Genomic DNA, 17,824 nt, shown 5'->3' on the forward strand with positions numbered 1-17,824 from the left:
TCCCTATTTTACCTTCCACTGTGTTGATTCAGAATACTTTCTCCCTCTCTCTCTATATATATATATTGTGACAGGGTGAAAGATGGAGATTGGAAAGATCAGTTTATCTCAGTGACTAATGGGTTTAAATCTGCACAGTGGTATAAATGCAGGGTGGAGGAGACAGTCTCCCTTTTTGACTGAGAACAGCCCCACTGCATTTTGTCTGCATCTTAGAAGGAGCAGGAGGTGTACCTCAGCTCTGGTGTGCTACAGGGAGGACTTTTGTGAATCTATTAGAAGTCTATTCTGTTTTATTTTATACTGGGAACCAGCGTAGCAGGCCAGTTCTTTGTTTGTTGGGGAGAATTGCTGTATAGTAAGACTCTTAAATAAGAGTAGGTTTCCTTGTGTATTTGGTGGAATAAAAGCCTGGAACAATGTTGGGTCTCCTACTGTCCCTGTAGCACTAGAAGTGTCCTAACGGGTACCTTACTACAATATATATCTGTATGTATGTGTATATATCTGTGTATATACTAGACTGTTGCATTCAGATTTGTTCAAATTCAAAATTTACCAAATTTTGGCAAATATGCTGATTTGTACAAAGACATGAAAACATCAAAATGAAACAAGCTGAGAATTGTCTGAAATACATGGGCCCACATTCACTTACACTTTCACACACTCACTCTCAGTCTCATGTTCCCTACATTCTCTGCCAACCACCTCTGCATCTTCATCTTCTAGCTTATCTTCTCCCTTCTCATATTTTCTTCTATCTTCCTTCTTGTTCATCTGCATTGCTGTGAACATTACTCACCCGGAGCTTTTGCCACAAGGGTGGTGCATTCAGTGACGTCCATCATTTTGCGATAACTTGAACTCGGGGCAAAATGGTGTCCTTCTGTCCCTGATCCTTCAATTGGGGGAGAGGATGTTGGGGGCGGGTATGTTGTCAATTTTCCCCAAATTGAATTGAGGGCGATATGCTGGCGCTTGCGGTGACGTCCACCGGGTTATGTCCGTGGAGATCCAGACGATGATAGAAGATTGAAGATAGCAGATGAGCGGAGATAAAAGATGAAGGGGACATGGTCGGCAGAAGTGGAATGGTTGGGTGAGAAGGTCAGGAAACATTGGAAGAGTGAACCAAAGTGGACATCGGGCAACAAATTTTGTTTCCAAATTAAAAGTTTTTGCACATGTCTAATACATATACATATATTCAGTCAGCATAGAAAAAGCTTTCTAGACCTCTGAGGTCTTTTTCATTTGAGGTCCTGACTGCTTATGTAATGTATTTTTCTGTGTTGACTGAATGAGTTATCAACTTCATCGTATGTTGGACCAATGTGGCTGTATCTGTTTTCCTTAGTCTTATAGAAACTCGAATCACACTACTTTCCATAATTAAGACTGATCATTCATGGCAATATATTCTGATGGTGTGATGTTATAACTTGCGCCTTGCCTCTAAGTAATAAGTATTATAATAGTTAAATGCTACCCGGTTTGTTAACATAAGGTTGCACCATTATACGTGTACAACCAACCTGTGACTCCTACTCTTTGCCACTAGATGGCGACATAACTTTACCAATCAAATAGTAAGAGCCCTGACATCACACCTGAGGAAATCATAAGAAAACATAAAAAAAAAAAAAAAGTGCTCTGTATTTCCTGGGTAAACAACTATTACATCCATTCATCACCTGACAACGAATTGGTAGTGATAGCTACACCAATCTTCAACTCCAAAGTACCACCAAGATCCACTCACAATCATTCATACACTTGGAAAGGATATTCTGTCCTCAGGGGGGCTCTTTGGGTAAATTTCAGTTTTGAGCCCAGATAAGGATTATGACAAGTTCATTCTCTCCAGAACATCAAGTTTTTCTTTTAAAACAACTAGAAATGCTGACGTTGTCAGAACAAAGCATGGACCTTGATAGAAACAAGCAGAATTTTATGTAACCAACAATAGCACCCCTGTGCTCTGAAAGTATTTGCGAATAAATAACTAAAGGCTGGCTTGAGCATGCAATGTTCTTTATAAAATTAAGTTTATACAGCAAGATAGTTTATGTATGCTTTGAATAAATAATTGAAGAAATAATTCTAAAATCTAAAGCATTAGACAAGACAAAGGACTAAAAAAGTTTAGGTCTAACAGCAGCTACAAATAGGGCAGACTATATTGTGCTGATTGTCTCTGCCTTCAAATTGGTTTGTAGGTATATTCCTTATTACTGATGTGTAAACTATGGTGTGTGTATTCACAAAGCTTTATAAGGGCCCTCTCAGCAATTAATGGGGTCCGGGTCATATTAAATTCTGTATGCACATGAGTCTGATTTACCCACTACATAAAATACAGCTTAAGAACACTAGCAGGTTAAAAATAAGTATTGTGGAATATTGTATTGCAAAATAATAAACATAAATACTAAGTATCTTGAAAATATATATTTTTCATGTCAAGTAGCAGATTGAAAGCTCACTGTGTGATGTTCGTTTTAAGACATGCTTTATTGTTTGCACTAGTTCTAAAGAAGATTTACATGCTTGGTGGATGGAGACATAGAAGAGGAATTCTATTTTAACTGGATGATCGGAACTCTGTCCTTAGCTACTCCAGGAGTAAAAGGCTCTAATATTTTGACCTTGAGCGGTTTCCAACACACCGTAGAGTACAAAGATGAGTTTAGCCTATCTTGTGTTTTGCACGGGACCTGTTGCTCTCAGTTGATTGTGAATTACGCGGTTGTCACTTGTGACTAATGTTCCAGCTGAGAAGACACTACAAAAATGTGCCTGTACTCAAGCATGTATTATGCAACCCAATCTGTTTTTCTATGCAGAAAAAATCATCCCCTGCTGTACGTCGCCAGATTAGGTTTCAGCTTGTGGTTTTACATACTGGCAGATGTGGTGCTGTACTTGTGTATGGTTTTTAGGCCAAACATATTGGTTCTGTAACAAACATACAGATAAGTCAGGACTCGGTAGAAGAATACAGGGTAAAAATACTAATAAAAAAATGGTGCTTATTTTTGAAGCAATGCATCATTGCAGTGCATTGCTCCAAACGTAAGCACCCATTCTTAATATGTACTGGAAAGCATGTGAAAAGAGATGCCTATTGTGCTGGCTTTCTCCCTATGGCTAAGCCTGGCTGGGCTTGGGGTGAGAAATAATGGTAACGATGTTATCGAGGTTTGACCGGCATTAGATTGCCTTTTTCTGCTAGTCTTGTGATTTAGATCTAAGAGTTAGCTTAGCATTGGATATTGTCTATATGCTGCTACAGACGGTACAGAATATGTCAGCATGTACATTGCATGCTATTTGTAGGCTTAACCTATCAAGCAAGTCAAGCTTTGTTTAATCAAAAAAAGCAAACATCTGCCCAGTGCAGATCATGGAAGTCTTGACCAAAAGATAAAACAAGACTGATGATAGAATGAGATAAAATCTGTACAAAGCTGCTTAAAAACTAGCTTTAGATGGAGCCGTGAGCATACTTACACTTTAGGCATGCTTAGTGCATTAACAGCATTGCCAAAAAATGGCTCATGATTTCACTGTTGACTTCTGATGGATTTTATTTGTCCAACAGCATGAATGCGAGATTATCGAGAACAAAAAACACGTTTGTTTTTGGTTCAAAATTCTTGCCCAGCATGTTAATATTATTCAACTTTTTATTTCGTTTCTTTGGTTAAAAACATACTGTGTATACTGAGTTTCTTCAGAGGTCCAATGGTCATTGCACCCACTTATCACGTTGCTTGGAAAAAAGTAATATTTATCACATGTTTCCTAGCTGAATTAAACACGTGCTCTACAATCAAATTACCTGTTTGCATGGTTATAAAAGTTATATAGGCCAATAAAGCCATGAGCATGTCACTTTCAGAAAACAACAAAAGATTATGGGAACTACCCACTAACACTTAAGTGTTATAAATACCTACTATGCTTTGTAAGTGTAATTAAAGTTGTGACTATCCCATGATTTCCAGGACACTAGAGAGCTATATGGAAGGACTATTAAAAAGCTGTTTATACTGTTAATACAGACCTTTAGTGGTCTTCCAAAAGTGTCTACACGTCTACTATGCGACGTTTGCAAAGGAACGTGAGCAGATATTTGGTAATTACTATGGGAACTGGATTTCCTAGGAGCTGGAGTTGCAGTAATTGGTTATCTCCGCCATTTACTAATAGAACACTTACCTGACTTGATTTGACCTGAAGTCCAAATAAGTAGCGCTGCTTGCCTACTCCAAATACTTTAGAAACTAAAATGCACAAAATAAGTACTTGAGTAAAGAAATCTGGCTTTCCTAAGATGTGATCAGAGGTCGGGTATAGAAAGCATTCCACGGATCTTTTGTAATAGGAAATAAACTATTCTGAAGTTGTGCTAAAATAAACTCAGAGAGGAGTCACTGAACCTTAACAATACTATTTTCTGTAAACAAGGACATGAGGCTTCTAATAATGGCTGCCTAGCTTACTTGAATAATTGCCTGGAGATTTAAATAACCTATTTAAAAAGTCTGAAAGATATGAAACCACCAATATTTTCATTTCAGTATTTTCTTTAAAAACATCAGAGACTCCTAATATTCTTGGAAGAGTTTTCAGTTCACATAAACAAAGTGGTTCCGCGTCATATGTTTTGATGTTGGGGAAGGAGGCACGGAAGATGCATCACGTGGTTGGAACCATGGTCCTGAAGGCACCATTGTAATCATTGCTTGTCTGGAGATCATGTTTATTTTATGGCTAAAGGGCAGGATGCCAGTAAATGGCTGATGTGCAAAGCCACAGATACCTGCTCAGAGGGCTCCTCATGTTCTGCTGCATTATGTATGAGGTCAGGGCGGGATGGAGGAAAGGAAAGAGTTGCTGGACAGCATGGCAGCTGTGGACACCAGTGGTTTCACCAGTGCATGTAGTATCTAACCATCCTCTTTCTTTCTCAGTGGGATTTTTCCACTGGGACGCTGACCTTACTCATTGTATTTTGTTTTTTATCTTGTTTACTTTTGTCAAGGTTGTCTACCCTCATAGCTGACAGTCAGCGTAATAATCTGTCATAAAGCAGTATGAGTGGAAACCACCTGTTTACTGGAAGAGGAACGTTCTATGGTTAAATGATGGGCACTTCTTCCAGGTTTCTCCATTATCTAATCTGTCTGGTCTCTCTAAAGCTACTGGCATGGCTCTAGCAGCCTTCTTTTTTAGGTACTCTACTTCTCTACCAAGAGACTCGCGCTGCTCGAAGAGCTTTCATCTTCTAGGCACTCTATGGGGGGAGAAATAATATCTGCCTGTAATAAAAAAATATGCTAAAAAGGAGTATTCAGCAAGTTACGTCACACGTGGAGGAATGCTTCAGTCATAACACTTTAAGGAATGATATCATGGCAGCCTAATCTCGTCAGTGATGCAAATTTACCAAGGAATCATCTGTTAGAGACAGACCAGGAGGCTTATGCTAGTGGCTTGTTAAGCGCCGGTGTGTGCGATCCTCCAGCTCGGTCTCTCTAAAGATGCTACCTTAGTAAATTCACATTGCTATCAAGATTATGTTGCAGCAGTTTTCATTCATTAGATTTTCTGCTGTGTAATCCCAGTGGTTTTTTATCCTAAACATGCGGCCGCTCTCTAATTTCTGATTGTAGATGGATACAACCATACTACTACTACCATACATATAAAAGATTTTTACATTTATTAATACCCTTTTCGCAACAGATTAGAAAAAATACTTAACTGTACCTTCAATTTTGCTTGCACACATGTGGCTGTTTTGTTGTTACTGTATTACCTACAGATACATATGTTGCTATTTTTAAAGCCATACGGACAGCCAGCTATTTCACCCACTCATCTCCAGCATGCTGCTTGTCATAATAATTCACTGGTAGCTTGGGTAAGGCCAGTCATTAGAGAGCATGTTATAAATACAAACAGTCAGTCACGATAGATCTGTTAACATGCTTCTAGAAGGGGAAGGAACTGCAATACTCATTTGGGATTTGGGAATTCACAACTCATCAAGAGTACGTCCTCGGCACAATTCTGGCTTAACAAAACTGCAAACTTTTCTTACAAACATTATTCGCTTTAAATTTTGAATATAATAATGACCCAGTTTGCTAGATATTATCAACCAATGCCTTATGGTGTTTTTTGAATGTTTTAAATAGGCACTTCAAGACTGAACTTGATGGCGATGTGTCTTGTTCAATTAAATGGATAATTTTGTTTACAAACAAATCGATAAAACTCTTACAATGCGCTTCTATGTACAGTATGATTCTGGTCATTGGAAGGCAGACAGCTTTTATCCAATGGGATCCATCCAACCGAACACTTCCTTATATAGTGGCGCACATAAACAACTGGCCAATACATTAAACAGAATTGTTTGATATGTTTCCCTTGGATCCCTCTCCTTAAAAGGGTTTAATCTAAAGATTGAATCACATAAAAACTTCACGGAATATTTAGAGATGCATCTTTTTTTTACATTTCAATTAAGTGTTCCCAGGAAAAACGAATGGGACAAACTTTTTTACATGATATATTTTTATGTATGTAATTTTTGTATAGTTTTTACAGATGTACTTACAGCTTAATGGTTTTACAGTGTGGTAAATAGGAGGTGCAATTAATGCAGTTGTACAATAGTCATGCAAACATTATGATCTGGGTACATATGGGATTGGAGGCCCCTGCCACATGGAACCTGCAGAATTTTGGGAAAGGTTTGGACATCTAACCGTACTATGAATTGTTTCTAATGCTGCATTTAAGAATATATGGAGAAGCATCTTTAAATACCCTCACTTTAAAACATGTATAACAGTGCAAAACATCATGTAATTATCATAATTCTGGGTGCGGTGTGTCCCAACCTCTCCTGTGGGTGGTGGAGCAATTTTCTTTTGCAATAAGTACCACTTGACATTTTTGACATATTAGATTCTTTTCATACTTCACTCCACTGAGAGAAGAATTGTCTAGACCCTTGAAAGTTCCATTTTAACTTTTCTGCATCTTAGATGCTTATATACTTTTTACCTCCATGGTATTTTATGTGTTTAAGTCTGTGGTACACATTTTCAGGCTCATCTCATGAGCAGTGATGGGTGAATCAGTATCCCTGAGGTTTGTTCACTAAAGTGAGGTTGCGGGGGAGCTGCAGTTGTAATTCATTAACTTCACTATGCAGTGTGAAGGACCAACCCCAGTGAGATTTTCCTTCATCAGGAGCTTCCTTAGCCCTGTATAATGCAGTCATAAAAGATGAGACTTGACCCTTTGTAAGACAAAATTAAAGGCATAGTCTAGTGTCCCATGCAGCCCCACTAGTAAAAGTGTATTGAATATGCATTTATCTATTAGGAAATACAAATAGAGTGCCTACCTTTAGAAGAAGCTGCAACTTCAGAACTGCAACATAATGACACTCTATGCTCAACTATTTGCTTTAGGCAGCAAAAGATATGCTTCAAAAATCCTTACCTGAGATTGCAAGCTCTTGCACCTAGGTGAGCCAAGTTCTCTTGTCAACGAATACTTCCTTTTCCTACAAAGGAGACACAAAATGTTAACTGCAAGATAATGATATATTGTAACATTCTAGAACATAAATACATTTTGAAACCTAAGCTGGGTAACCCTTTATGGACAGATAAACTGGTGACTTACACTCCTCAAATAGACAAAAAGAAGCACTTTTGTATTAGGGGTGTGGTTAGACATGGCTGGGGGGTGGAGTTTTACCATGACTTTTTGTGACTTATATCTATGTAACCGAGAAGAACATGAGTTTCTATTACTAAACGCCTTTATTTTATAAAGCAGTTTCCTGCTGTTTCTATAAATATTATTGTGATTTTTGGATCCTGTGATACACTCATTCCCGAAAAACATTCTGAGCTCCTAGAAAGTTTGGCCACCAGGGAGTCCGGCCATACTTGCCGGGCGGGTTGGAGCCAGAATTACCCAATCCCAAACTAAAATCATTGCCAACGTTCCCGGGGCACACAAACAATAGATACGGCACGTGCTTCCTAAAAAGGGGTTATTGTAAACACTTTATAAGCAGGGCATAGAAAGACTGAGCAGAAATCAATCAGGAAGATGTGTGGGAGGGTATATGCAAAGGTTTAATCCATGAGGTCTTCATGTTCCCCAAAAATATAGAACACAAGATAAGTATGGGGAGATTCAGAATTAGCAATGTTCTAATTTGGGTTTAAGAACAGCTGCAGCTCTGTGGTTTTCCTTGAACTCTGAGAAGAACTTGGAAACATATTTACAAATATTTGTTACGTAAAAATATTGACACACAATTCTGTATCTTTTTTTGTTGCAGTGATACTGTTTCAATCTAAGTTCTTCCCTTTGACTGACCTGAAAGACCAATCGGGTCTACAAATGGGAAAATATTTTCCCAGCTCTCCTGATGAATAACTTTTGTATTTATAAATATTTTGTTATGAGTTATAAACATGTGTCATAACAAAATAAACAAATGTAATATATGTTCTAATATATATATTTTTATTACTCAACCTTGATGTATTTCACGTTTTTTACCTCAAAATCTCTCCAAATTTTAATCTGTTTATTTGGCACTTACATAACTACGGTTTTCCTTGCGGTTTTAAACAATAAAATGGTTCTATAGATGCTTTCACGGTGATTTTGGTTCGAATACGCAGGCTTTTTAGGGCGGCTTGAGGAAAAAATGCATCCACCGTAGGTTTTCTATAACCCCGAAGCTAATAACATTCATTTATTAACATTTTGACTTGTTTATAACCACATAGAAACATGTCTTAAGTGTTTCCAAGTGTTAAAACATACCGAAGGGTTAAATTAGGGTTGTATTAGAGTCGGAGAATTATTGCATGTGAATACCCCTTTTGTCTGAAAATTCTCTTATTTTGGCTGTTTTCTGCCCAGGGAAGAGCTAGTTTGGTACATTTTCTGACAGGATACCTCGGTTTCTACGCCACGGACAGCGGTAAACACCTGAGCGCCTCAGTTAATGTCGTTGTGTCACCGCGCCAACCGCCTCCCTTCTCGTCACGAAAAAACTGCACGAGCGGATACGAAGCCCCGCCCACTAACTGAATCGAGCTCCATGCATGCTGTGTCCACGCGCAGCCGTGCGGCTCCCGATTGGCCGATCCACTTCCCATCCGTGGGAGCCTAGCGAATGAGGGCAATGTGCACGAGGTGAGCATGCCAGACTCCAAAGGCTATGTGTAATCGGTGACTTCCCCGTGTAGGCGTGGTTTCTCCGCTTAATATAAAAATACTCTTCCGGCTCTTGTTTACAAGAGCTTGAATTCTAGAGAGAAGTGGATACAATAACTGCTGGCTAATAGGGGAAGGCTTGGAAATTAGGGTTAAGCAGCTTTAGCATCCCTATTTCAGAGGCACACCCCACTATAAGCTGCAGGGTTGAGTCCACCTAAGAAGGTTGCTATTTGCATTTGGGTGACATTGTTCTGGAGGAGCTTTCATCATGGTGGTCTTCAAGAAAATCAAGTGCTTTGACCTGTCCTTCACTGATCCAGAGAAGGTGTATTGTGGTGGGGAGAAGGTGACTGGCAAAGTGATGGTGGAAGTGTCAGAGGTGACCAGGGTGACAGCAGTGAAGATCCTGGCTTGTGGTGTGGCTAAGGTCCTGTGGTCCGCAGGTTCCCACCACTGCAAGCAGGAGATGGAGTATCTGAGATATGAGGACACCTTGCAGATGGAGGACCAGCCTACAGGTGAGGGCACCTTCTGGGCTTACAGGATGGGGGGGGGCTGTCACTTTGAGCAACAGCATGTGGTAGCTGTCCCTTTAAACCAGTGACAGTAATGCAGGAAACTGCCCCTTTAAACAACTATGCAGAAAAGCTAATGTGCATCTACAGAATTCTGCGCTGCAAGCTAGGTGTCTGCATGTTCCGTATCAGAAATTGCATGTATGTAGACCACATGCAGGTTTGCGCTTGTAAGAAATCATATACCCTGTACACAGCGCATTTTTATGCGTTAAAACGCCATGCATTCCCACCGCATTAGATCGGTACAGTGTTTAATACTGTAACATAAGATCCTGACGTGTGGCTTACGTAGAGGATGACACTGTTGGCAGGACACTTTGATCCTGAAAGGAACAATTGTTTTTGGAATGTCTAGTGATCCAACTGGACTACGCATTGCAGAGATGAAAGGGCTCCAACACACTTAATATAGCATCAAACAATATGCCACTCATTAGGATATAGAGTCCTTACTTCCCCAAAAGACAACAATGTTTTAAGAAGTTAGATATTAAATCAATACCAATGTAATCAAAACATTTTTTAAAATTCTAGATTCAGATGGATCTGTGATTATGAGACCTGGTAACCGATACGAGTACAAGTTTGGATTTGAGTTACCCCAGGGGTAAGCATAAAGTCTTTCTTATTGCCTCCATTGCGTTGACATGACAATTTCCTTACTGGGTACCAGTCCATGATCTAACCAGTATGAATCCTTTGTAGGCCTCTGGGATCAACATTCAAAGGGAAATATGGCTCTGTGAAGTACAGGGTCAAGGCTTTCTTAGACAGACCATCACACCCTCCCCAAGAAGTCCAGAAGAAATTTGAAGTGGTGGACTTTGTTGATGTCAACACTCCAGATTTGATGGTAAGTGTTCTTTTTGTTGTACAAGCTAGAATGTGGCAATAAAATGTTAACTTAGGAATTTAACTGGCAATATTGTATACAGTTTTGTGACAAGCACACGTGTCTTAAGGTCACTGCTAAAGACTAGTATATTTGGTAATTGATGTTACAGATTAACCATAAGGGTCAGAAGGTCATAGCAGTAGCTGTATTAGTAACCCAAGGCTTTTTCTGTATACAGTAAGGTCTCTAAGGTCACAAATAATTGGGTTGTTTTTGTTTTGGACAGTCTCCAGTTTCTGGCAAAAAGCACAAGAAGATGACCTGTCTCTTCATCCCTGATGGACACATCTCAATGAGTGCCATGATTAACCGTAAAGGATTTTGCGAAGGTGAGTTGACTTAAAACAGTCACTGCTGTACCTTAGTTATGCCAAGATAAGAAATTAAAAATTACTTAAGTCAGTAATAATGTACATTCTTTAATATTGCTGATTTTTCCATGTTCTAGGAGAAGAAATTTGTATCTCTGCTGAATTTGAGAACACCTGCTCACGTATAGTCGTCCCAAAAGCAGCCATTGTTGCCAAGCACACCTACTTGGCCAATGGTCAGACAAAGGTCTTCACCCAAAAACTTTGCAGTGTGAGAGGAAACCATATAATCTCTGGCATGACTGATTCTTGGCGGGGAAAGAGCATCCGGGTCCCCAAAATAAAGCCTTCCATTCTTGGCTGCAACATCTTGAGGGTCGAATATGCCTTGCTGGTAAGTGTGGACTTGACTATATTTTGGTAAGCAAAATGTGACCAGTGATGATGATTTGGCCAAAGAAGATGTGAAGTTGCATACATGTTCAGGACCTTGGATTGATGCGGCACACAGACTCTAACCTGCTTCTCTATTTTATTTTAAAGGTCTACGTCAGTGTTCCTGGAGCTAAGAAGATAATGCTGGACTTGCCTCTCGTTATTGGTAGCAGCTCTTCTGGGTTCAGCAGCCGCTCATCAAGCATGGCAAGCCAAACTAGCTCTGAGATGAGCTGGGTAGAGCTGAACATCCCTGGGACACCAGAAGGTGAGGCTCTTTAGAATTTTGTAATATTCACAATGTTTCTAGAATACCAAGAGTGTTTATTGTTCTGATGCTTAATGCTGTTGACCTTCTTCCTTCAGCTCCTCCCTGTTACTTGGACATAGTTCCTGAAGATCACAGACTCGAGAGTCCCACCACTCCACTTCTGGATGAGCTGGACAACTCTTGTGACAGCCCTATCTTCATGTATGCTCCAGAGTTCAAGTTCATGCCTCCACCAACCTACACAGAGGTGAGTTCCCATAATTGCTCCTTTAATCCCGATATCCTTAGGCACAAGTCCTTTTCTTGACTATGAGGTCATCTTGTATGTAGATCGTAGATGGGACATTGTTTTGGGTGGAGTACTCAGTGGTGGGTTCCGTGTTGGACTTCCTGTTTAGGTTTGAATACTTAAAATGAACAAAATGGAACGATCAGTATGTTGACATCTTCTTTTTTTTTACAGGTTGACCTCAATAAGAATACCTGTGTGCATTAAACAGAACACAAGTCAGTCGTCTGATTTATTCTGAAATGTCCTCACTTGACTTTTCCCAAAAGCACTGTTATCGAGGTGGTAACTCGACAACCTCACGTGTCCCTCTGTTTCAGGGAATAGACGTCAGGAGGTTGAGCACAATGCAAAATTGAGCACTTGACTGTATTTGCCATCCAAAGATAACCCTATTCATCAGGTGTACCAATGCAAAGAGATAGGGCTTGCCCTTTTCACTCACCGCTAGGTGTATGAGTGGGTGCAAAGTAGATGAGGAGATGGACGAACCCATTGAGGTATTTAGTGATCCGAATGCTGACTATCATTTTTTTAACACCATTTTTAGTTTGGGGATTTTTTGTAAGGCAACGATCAAATTGTATTTATATTTTCATAGAGCCTTGAGTATTTCAACCATATAAGAGCTTAGCTTACAACTGCCTCTGTGTGCCTATCCTGCTCCTCCCGCTCCTTCAAAAAAAGTCACTCCAAAATCATTCCAACTAGCTTATTAGCCCATTACCTGCACAATATAGCATCTTATATGTGATGTGGCTAATAAGAAGAGGTTAGCAGGAGTTGTATAATTATGGCCAGCTCTTATTAATGTTAACAATTCAATGTTTCTTTGTTAGAAAATGTATGTTGTAATGCTGCATGTATGTATGGACGGTATAGTGTTTTATGGCTAAAAGCAGTGTTATTTTTTTGTTCCGTCTAGCACTTTGAATGTTTAAGATATTTTCTTTGTAGACAATTATAACCACTAGAACTCCGTATGCTGTCTCCAGAAGGGTCTTCCACACGTTTGAAGCTTGAATGCAAAGCTTACATGTTTAGTCTGTAGAATGGCAGACTTCTGTGTTCCGGACGGTGATATTTACCCAAATCAGGTTTTCAGCTTTAACGACTGAAATTCTTGTACGTCCGGGGGGGGGGGGGGGGAATACTGAATGTCCCTGTATGGTCTAAAAAGGGAACTTTGACAAGCCTTTGCTCAGCAGCGAGGCAATAACGTGGCTCCCTCGTGCAGCACTGGTGAAAAAATAGCTTGAAACTTATTTTCTAAGGGCTTTTTCTGAAATCATGTTATGCATATCTATATAAAGCCATAAAATCTTCATGCACTTGAGCTATTTTATGTTTCTTAAAATTATGAATTTGTCCTGCAACCACAAGGCAATATTTTCTCTATTGCAATATCTTGGCCTGGATTTTTTTTGATAACTTTTTTAAGAGTATTTAAGAAAAATTCTCTGAGAACGCATAAGTCTTTTCGTTTAATGTGTACTGTATTTCAGCACTGAATATTTGCTTGTATACAATTTATTGCAAAATATATCCTCCCTGAGAATTTTGTAATAAAAAAAGAAAATGTATTTGTTTTGTATAAGAAATAAACTATTATATTTTTTACTGTAATATTTTGTCCCTTTTTTAAGGGCACATTTGTTTTCTAAATAAAGCTAAAAATTCTGCATTAAATATTTGCTGGCTTTTTACATTTATTTTTGTGAATGGATATCGCCATGAAATCAGTGGCGTAATCTGGTATCTGGATGTTCCATCCCCTTAAATAACCTTCGCTAAAGCTACACTTCAATTTCTTGGCAGTAACCAATGCTGTAAAATCCAGTGGCAAACTACGCATGTAATACTTCTGGCCGCTAATTGCTGGAAGTAACAGGTGGTGTGGGCTCTGCGCGCACAAAACACATTAATACAAACAATTATTCAATTAAAAATGGACAGCTTTAAAAGGGACTTAAAAAATCTTCGTTTTAAATCAAACATTGTATATAGAATTTTTTTTCTCCCACATTGTAGTCAATTGCGTGTCATTTTAGGTTACATCCCAACCTCAAAACCCACCTGAACTGCCCCTATACTGGAAGTACTGTATGCTAATGAAGTCCCCTTCCCCATAGACCTTTGTTACTTAAGAGTCCTGAGTGATTAAAACTGAGGCATTACACTGGTTACTATATAGCAGTATACATAGTCCATGTGTTTGGATTCGGGCCAAAATGACATCTTAAAATATACAAAAGAACCCCAAAAGACTACTTCTCAAGTCCTGGAATCCCCCTTAATGCATAACCTGCATAGTAGAATGTTCATTGTATTGGTTGAGGGCAGCAAAAGTGCCCACGAGTCTCACTTATGGTCAGCATGACTTCTGTTTGGACCACAATGAACCAGAATCATGGCTTGCTTATCAGTTTTTGGAATGAACCAAACAAGATGTGAGCTCCAAACAGGTCCACTTTCCACATGTGACCAAACACGGACCTTTCAGAAATGACTTACGATAGAAAAGTGGTGAGAAAGGACAGACCTTCCGTGAGGTGTGTGTTAAACTGATACTGTCAAACGTTAAGTTGTCTTACCCCCATCAAAACAGATTGGTTTCTATGGCAAAAAACTTTGCACTTGGCACTTTTGTATAAAAAGCTTTTTTTTTTGGCTACGGTATTTTCAAAGTTAAAGTTCACAGGTTTCTGTATTTCAAGGAAAACAATTCCAGAATGTAAGGAATTCCCCCAAACACTTTGAGGCTGATCACATGATCTGTAAAGTATAAAGTCAAAGAAGCAAAACATTTAGAACGGGATGTATGTTCAAAATATGAGTGTTCCATCATAGATAGGATAGAACTATACAGGGTTTAAGGTAGTTTGTACCTTTCTAACCCAATGGCTGATGGTTGCCTATGGGTCTACTCTACTTCCCACCAAGAAGTGGCCTGATCTTTTAGACATTTCTTTGTTGTAATAGGTTTTGGCAATGTTCTCACATTATTTAGCTAGGAGGGCAGTATGTGTTGTCTTATTTGCTAAAGCCGAGTGAGATCGCTGTCCTAGGAATGGTTGCCGTGAGATGCACCCATTGAATCTGTGCAACCAGCGACAGACAGATGGTCGATGCTTAGCTTAATGAGTTATCTTTCTGAAATTAAGACATGTTACCAAGTGACGACTCACAACGATCCACATTATGGTTTTATTGTTGGCCACACTCCACTGTAGCAGAATTAAAACCCAGAGAGAAGGCAAATATTAACTTAACGCATTAACCTTTTTTTAAAGCCCTTACCCTTTTGGAAAACCCATGTGATAAGTTGTGTTTTTCCCATTTACACCGAGCTGATTACTTTCTGTTTGATTACAATCAGTCAAAGCGGCATTAACGTCTCACAGCCAGGGCCTGCAAGGTAGTGGATCTTGAGCAGACGTCTAAATAGTGGGCTTCTTTCTCTCTACTCTCAACCATAGTTAGAAAAATGTGAGAGCCGGATGCAAAGTATTAATAAAACTTTTTTTTTTTAATTGCAATAATGTCATCTAGTCTTTGCCCCAAACATCCGGTTGGTCCATAAACTTTAATGGGAGAATTAGGTAGGGTTGCCAGATGGGTTTTGCTGCAGTCACAATTTATGACAAGGATACCAGAGGTTTGGGTTAAAAGAAGAAATATACAAAGACTGGACTATCCTGCTGAAAACCCCCAAACCCTCCCGCACTCTCATTATTGCTCTATGTTGGGTGATCGGTAAGATATTTGATGTCATAGATTGTACATAGCCCTGACTGAAGGTACTAAGACGTGATGTCATATCCCTAAAACCTAATCACTTGTTCAACAGAGAGGTCTAAGAAACCCTCAAAAGGATATCTGTTTGTTTATACCTATTTACTAAAACAGAGATGACTGAAGTATTTGACCTCCTCACCAATACTATAAACGATAACAATAAGCTTGCTAGGAATTATTTCCCTTCGCTTACAGATGATGACTCTGTAGATGATTTTGCACTTATTTCTAGAAACTAGAACTGGGATCTGGTGATAAAATAGTGATTAATCTCAATGGGTGAATTAATTATTTGCCTCATTCACCATTATGCCTGTGCATTTCGAATGATTTATGGTGTTACAATACCTCCCGCTGCCTGTGTAAACAAGTTGAATTGGGAATCGCTCAATGGGAGTCAACGTATTAAAAATACCATAAACATTTTTTTATGTTACAATGTTGGATATGATTCTCCTTTCTAACTTATGAAGTCCTTCCAAATGGTTCGGCAATATTTAGTGATGCCCTGTTCAAACAGTAAGTGTGCCTAAAGTCATCGGGATGACAAAGTGACCTGAGCTCACTCAGACATCAGATAATAAATATCCGAAGCCTTTACAGCTCCGCTGATCTGATTTCATGATCGCTAGTAAAGCCAGCCAATGGAAAATGCCATTCTCTGTGCACACGCGGCCTGAGAGTGAGAACATTCTACCCGGCTTCTTCCTGACATTCCGCCGCGCTCTGAATAATGGGTATTCCGGATCCAGGAATGAGAAAAACACATTGTTAAGCTATACACTGCTATAAAAGGAGAAAGGGCTTTATCACAGTATTTAAGCTTTATCTCTAGGCAACCAGCTAAACTTTCAACTCCCTATGCAATAATAAGGGTCAACCCCAGCAAGCTTTTCCCGAGGGATGAACCAGCCTGGAATAATAAATGATTAAATCAGCGATGTGACTTTGAAAAACGTTCTTCCCTATAACTATGCATTAAAACAAGGCTAGTTTAGCTCTTGCTACAGAAGCAGCTCATTGGACTTGACCTTTCATAATGCATAGTGGCGTTAGGGAGCCAAAATGTCCTTTGTGCAAAGGACTCAGGCTCATAGTGTTTGCTAACATTCTTGCATATGTCTTAAGCGTTATGGAATCGGTGATGGGACGGTCCCTATCTGAACCTGGCTCCTAACTTCATACAAAATACTGTAAAGGAAAAAACTCTGCCGTGGTATGCTATTCGCAGCATGCCACCTAATTGACGCATGCATGACTTGCAATTAAACATGGCTGTGCAAAATGTGTCCCATTTTGGGTCTTCATGGCTCCTGCACTTGTTTGCCCACCGTAAAATAAAACTTTGTTGAGCTGGACTGGAGTTGCCTCAGCTTTTCTTCCTTTCTTTACCTACATACCTCCCAAGATCGGACAGCCCCGAGGCTAGTGGACTTACCACCTCTTGGGAGGTTTGATGGCACTTTGGATCTACAGAGAACGTGTTTGGAAATGCCACCATCTCCAGATGAGATGTTCTTTGCAAAGGACACCAAAATTGTAGAAATAATTATCTCCCGGAATGAAAATGGACATCATAGACCCCTTAACCCCTTCAGCACCGGGACGTACCTGGTACTTCCTGGTTACTGGTCACCGGTAGACCGGGACGTACCAGGTACGTCTCCTCCAAAAAACGCCCCCACATCACCACGATCGCGGTGATCGTGGAGGCGCTGCTGCTGCTGTCTGCCCAGGAGTTCTGGGCAGACAGCACAGCCTCTCTAAACCCGCCCCCAAGCCTACGATCACTCCCACGGAGTGATTTTGTAGGCAGAAACAGCGATTGCAGAAAGATCTGCAATCGCGGTTTCAGCTGCCACAGGCAGCTTCAGGGAAAGGGGGGGTGTTGAATGGGTCCCCACACAAGTGTGGGGGCCTGATCCAACACCCCCCTGCTGTCTGATCGCTCCTTGAGAGCGTCAG

General features: G+C 39.9%; 1 protein-coding gene and 1 long non-coding RNA gene across 2 annotated transcripts in view; one reads left to right on the plus strand and one right to left on the minus strand.

Annotated features, from left to right (window-relative positions):
* LOC128504752 (uncharacterized) overlaps positions 1-9,255 on the minus strand; it is a 59,091-nt gene extending 49,836 nt beyond the window's left edge. The window contains exons 1-2 of the long non-coding RNA XR_008355488.1: positions 9,019-9,255; positions 7,534-7,597 (exon numbers count right to left, since the gene is read on the minus strand). This is a non-coding gene — a long non-coding RNA (uncharacterized LOC128504752). The remainder of the gene's footprint in view (positions 1-7,533; positions 7,598-9,018) is intronic.
* A 118-nt stretch (positions 9,256-9,373) lies between these two features.
* TXNIP (thioredoxin interacting protein) lies at positions 9,374-12,842 on the plus strand. Its single transcript, XM_053474943.1, has 8 exons — positions 9,374-9,800; positions 10,395-10,467; positions 10,566-10,713; positions 10,982-11,084; positions 11,204-11,460; positions 11,610-11,769; positions 11,868-12,019; positions 12,236-12,842. Exons 1-8 carry the CDS (start codon positions 9,551-9,553, stop codon positions 12,266-12,268), a joined length of 1,176 nt encoding a protein of 391 aa, XP_053330918.1. The 5' UTR covers positions 9,374-9,550; the 3' UTR covers positions 12,269-12,842.
* The last annotated feature ends 4,982 nt before the right edge of the window (positions 12,843-17,824 follow it).

Source organism: Spea bombifrons, chromosome 9 (genome assembly GCF_027358695.1).
Source record: "Spea bombifrons isolate aSpeBom1 chromosome 9, aSpeBom1.2.pri, whole genome shotgun sequence".
Taxonomy (NCBI): domain Eukaryota; kingdom Metazoa; phylum Chordata; class Amphibia; order Anura; family Pelobatidae; genus Spea; species Spea bombifrons.

Coding starts and splice junctions, on each gene's coding strand:
- TXNIP (XM_053474943.1), top strand. CDS start 9,551: ATGGTGGTCTTCAAGAAAATCAAGTGCTTTGACCTGTCCTTCACTGAT. Junction 11,085..11,203: donor CCGTAAAGGATTTTGCGAAG/GTGAGTTGACTT, acceptor TCCATGTTCTAG/GAGAAGAAATTTGTATCTCT. Junction 11,770..11,867: donor CATCCCTGGGACACCAGAAG/GTGAGGCTCTTT, acceptor TTCTTCCTTCAG/CTCCTCCCTGTTACTTGGAC.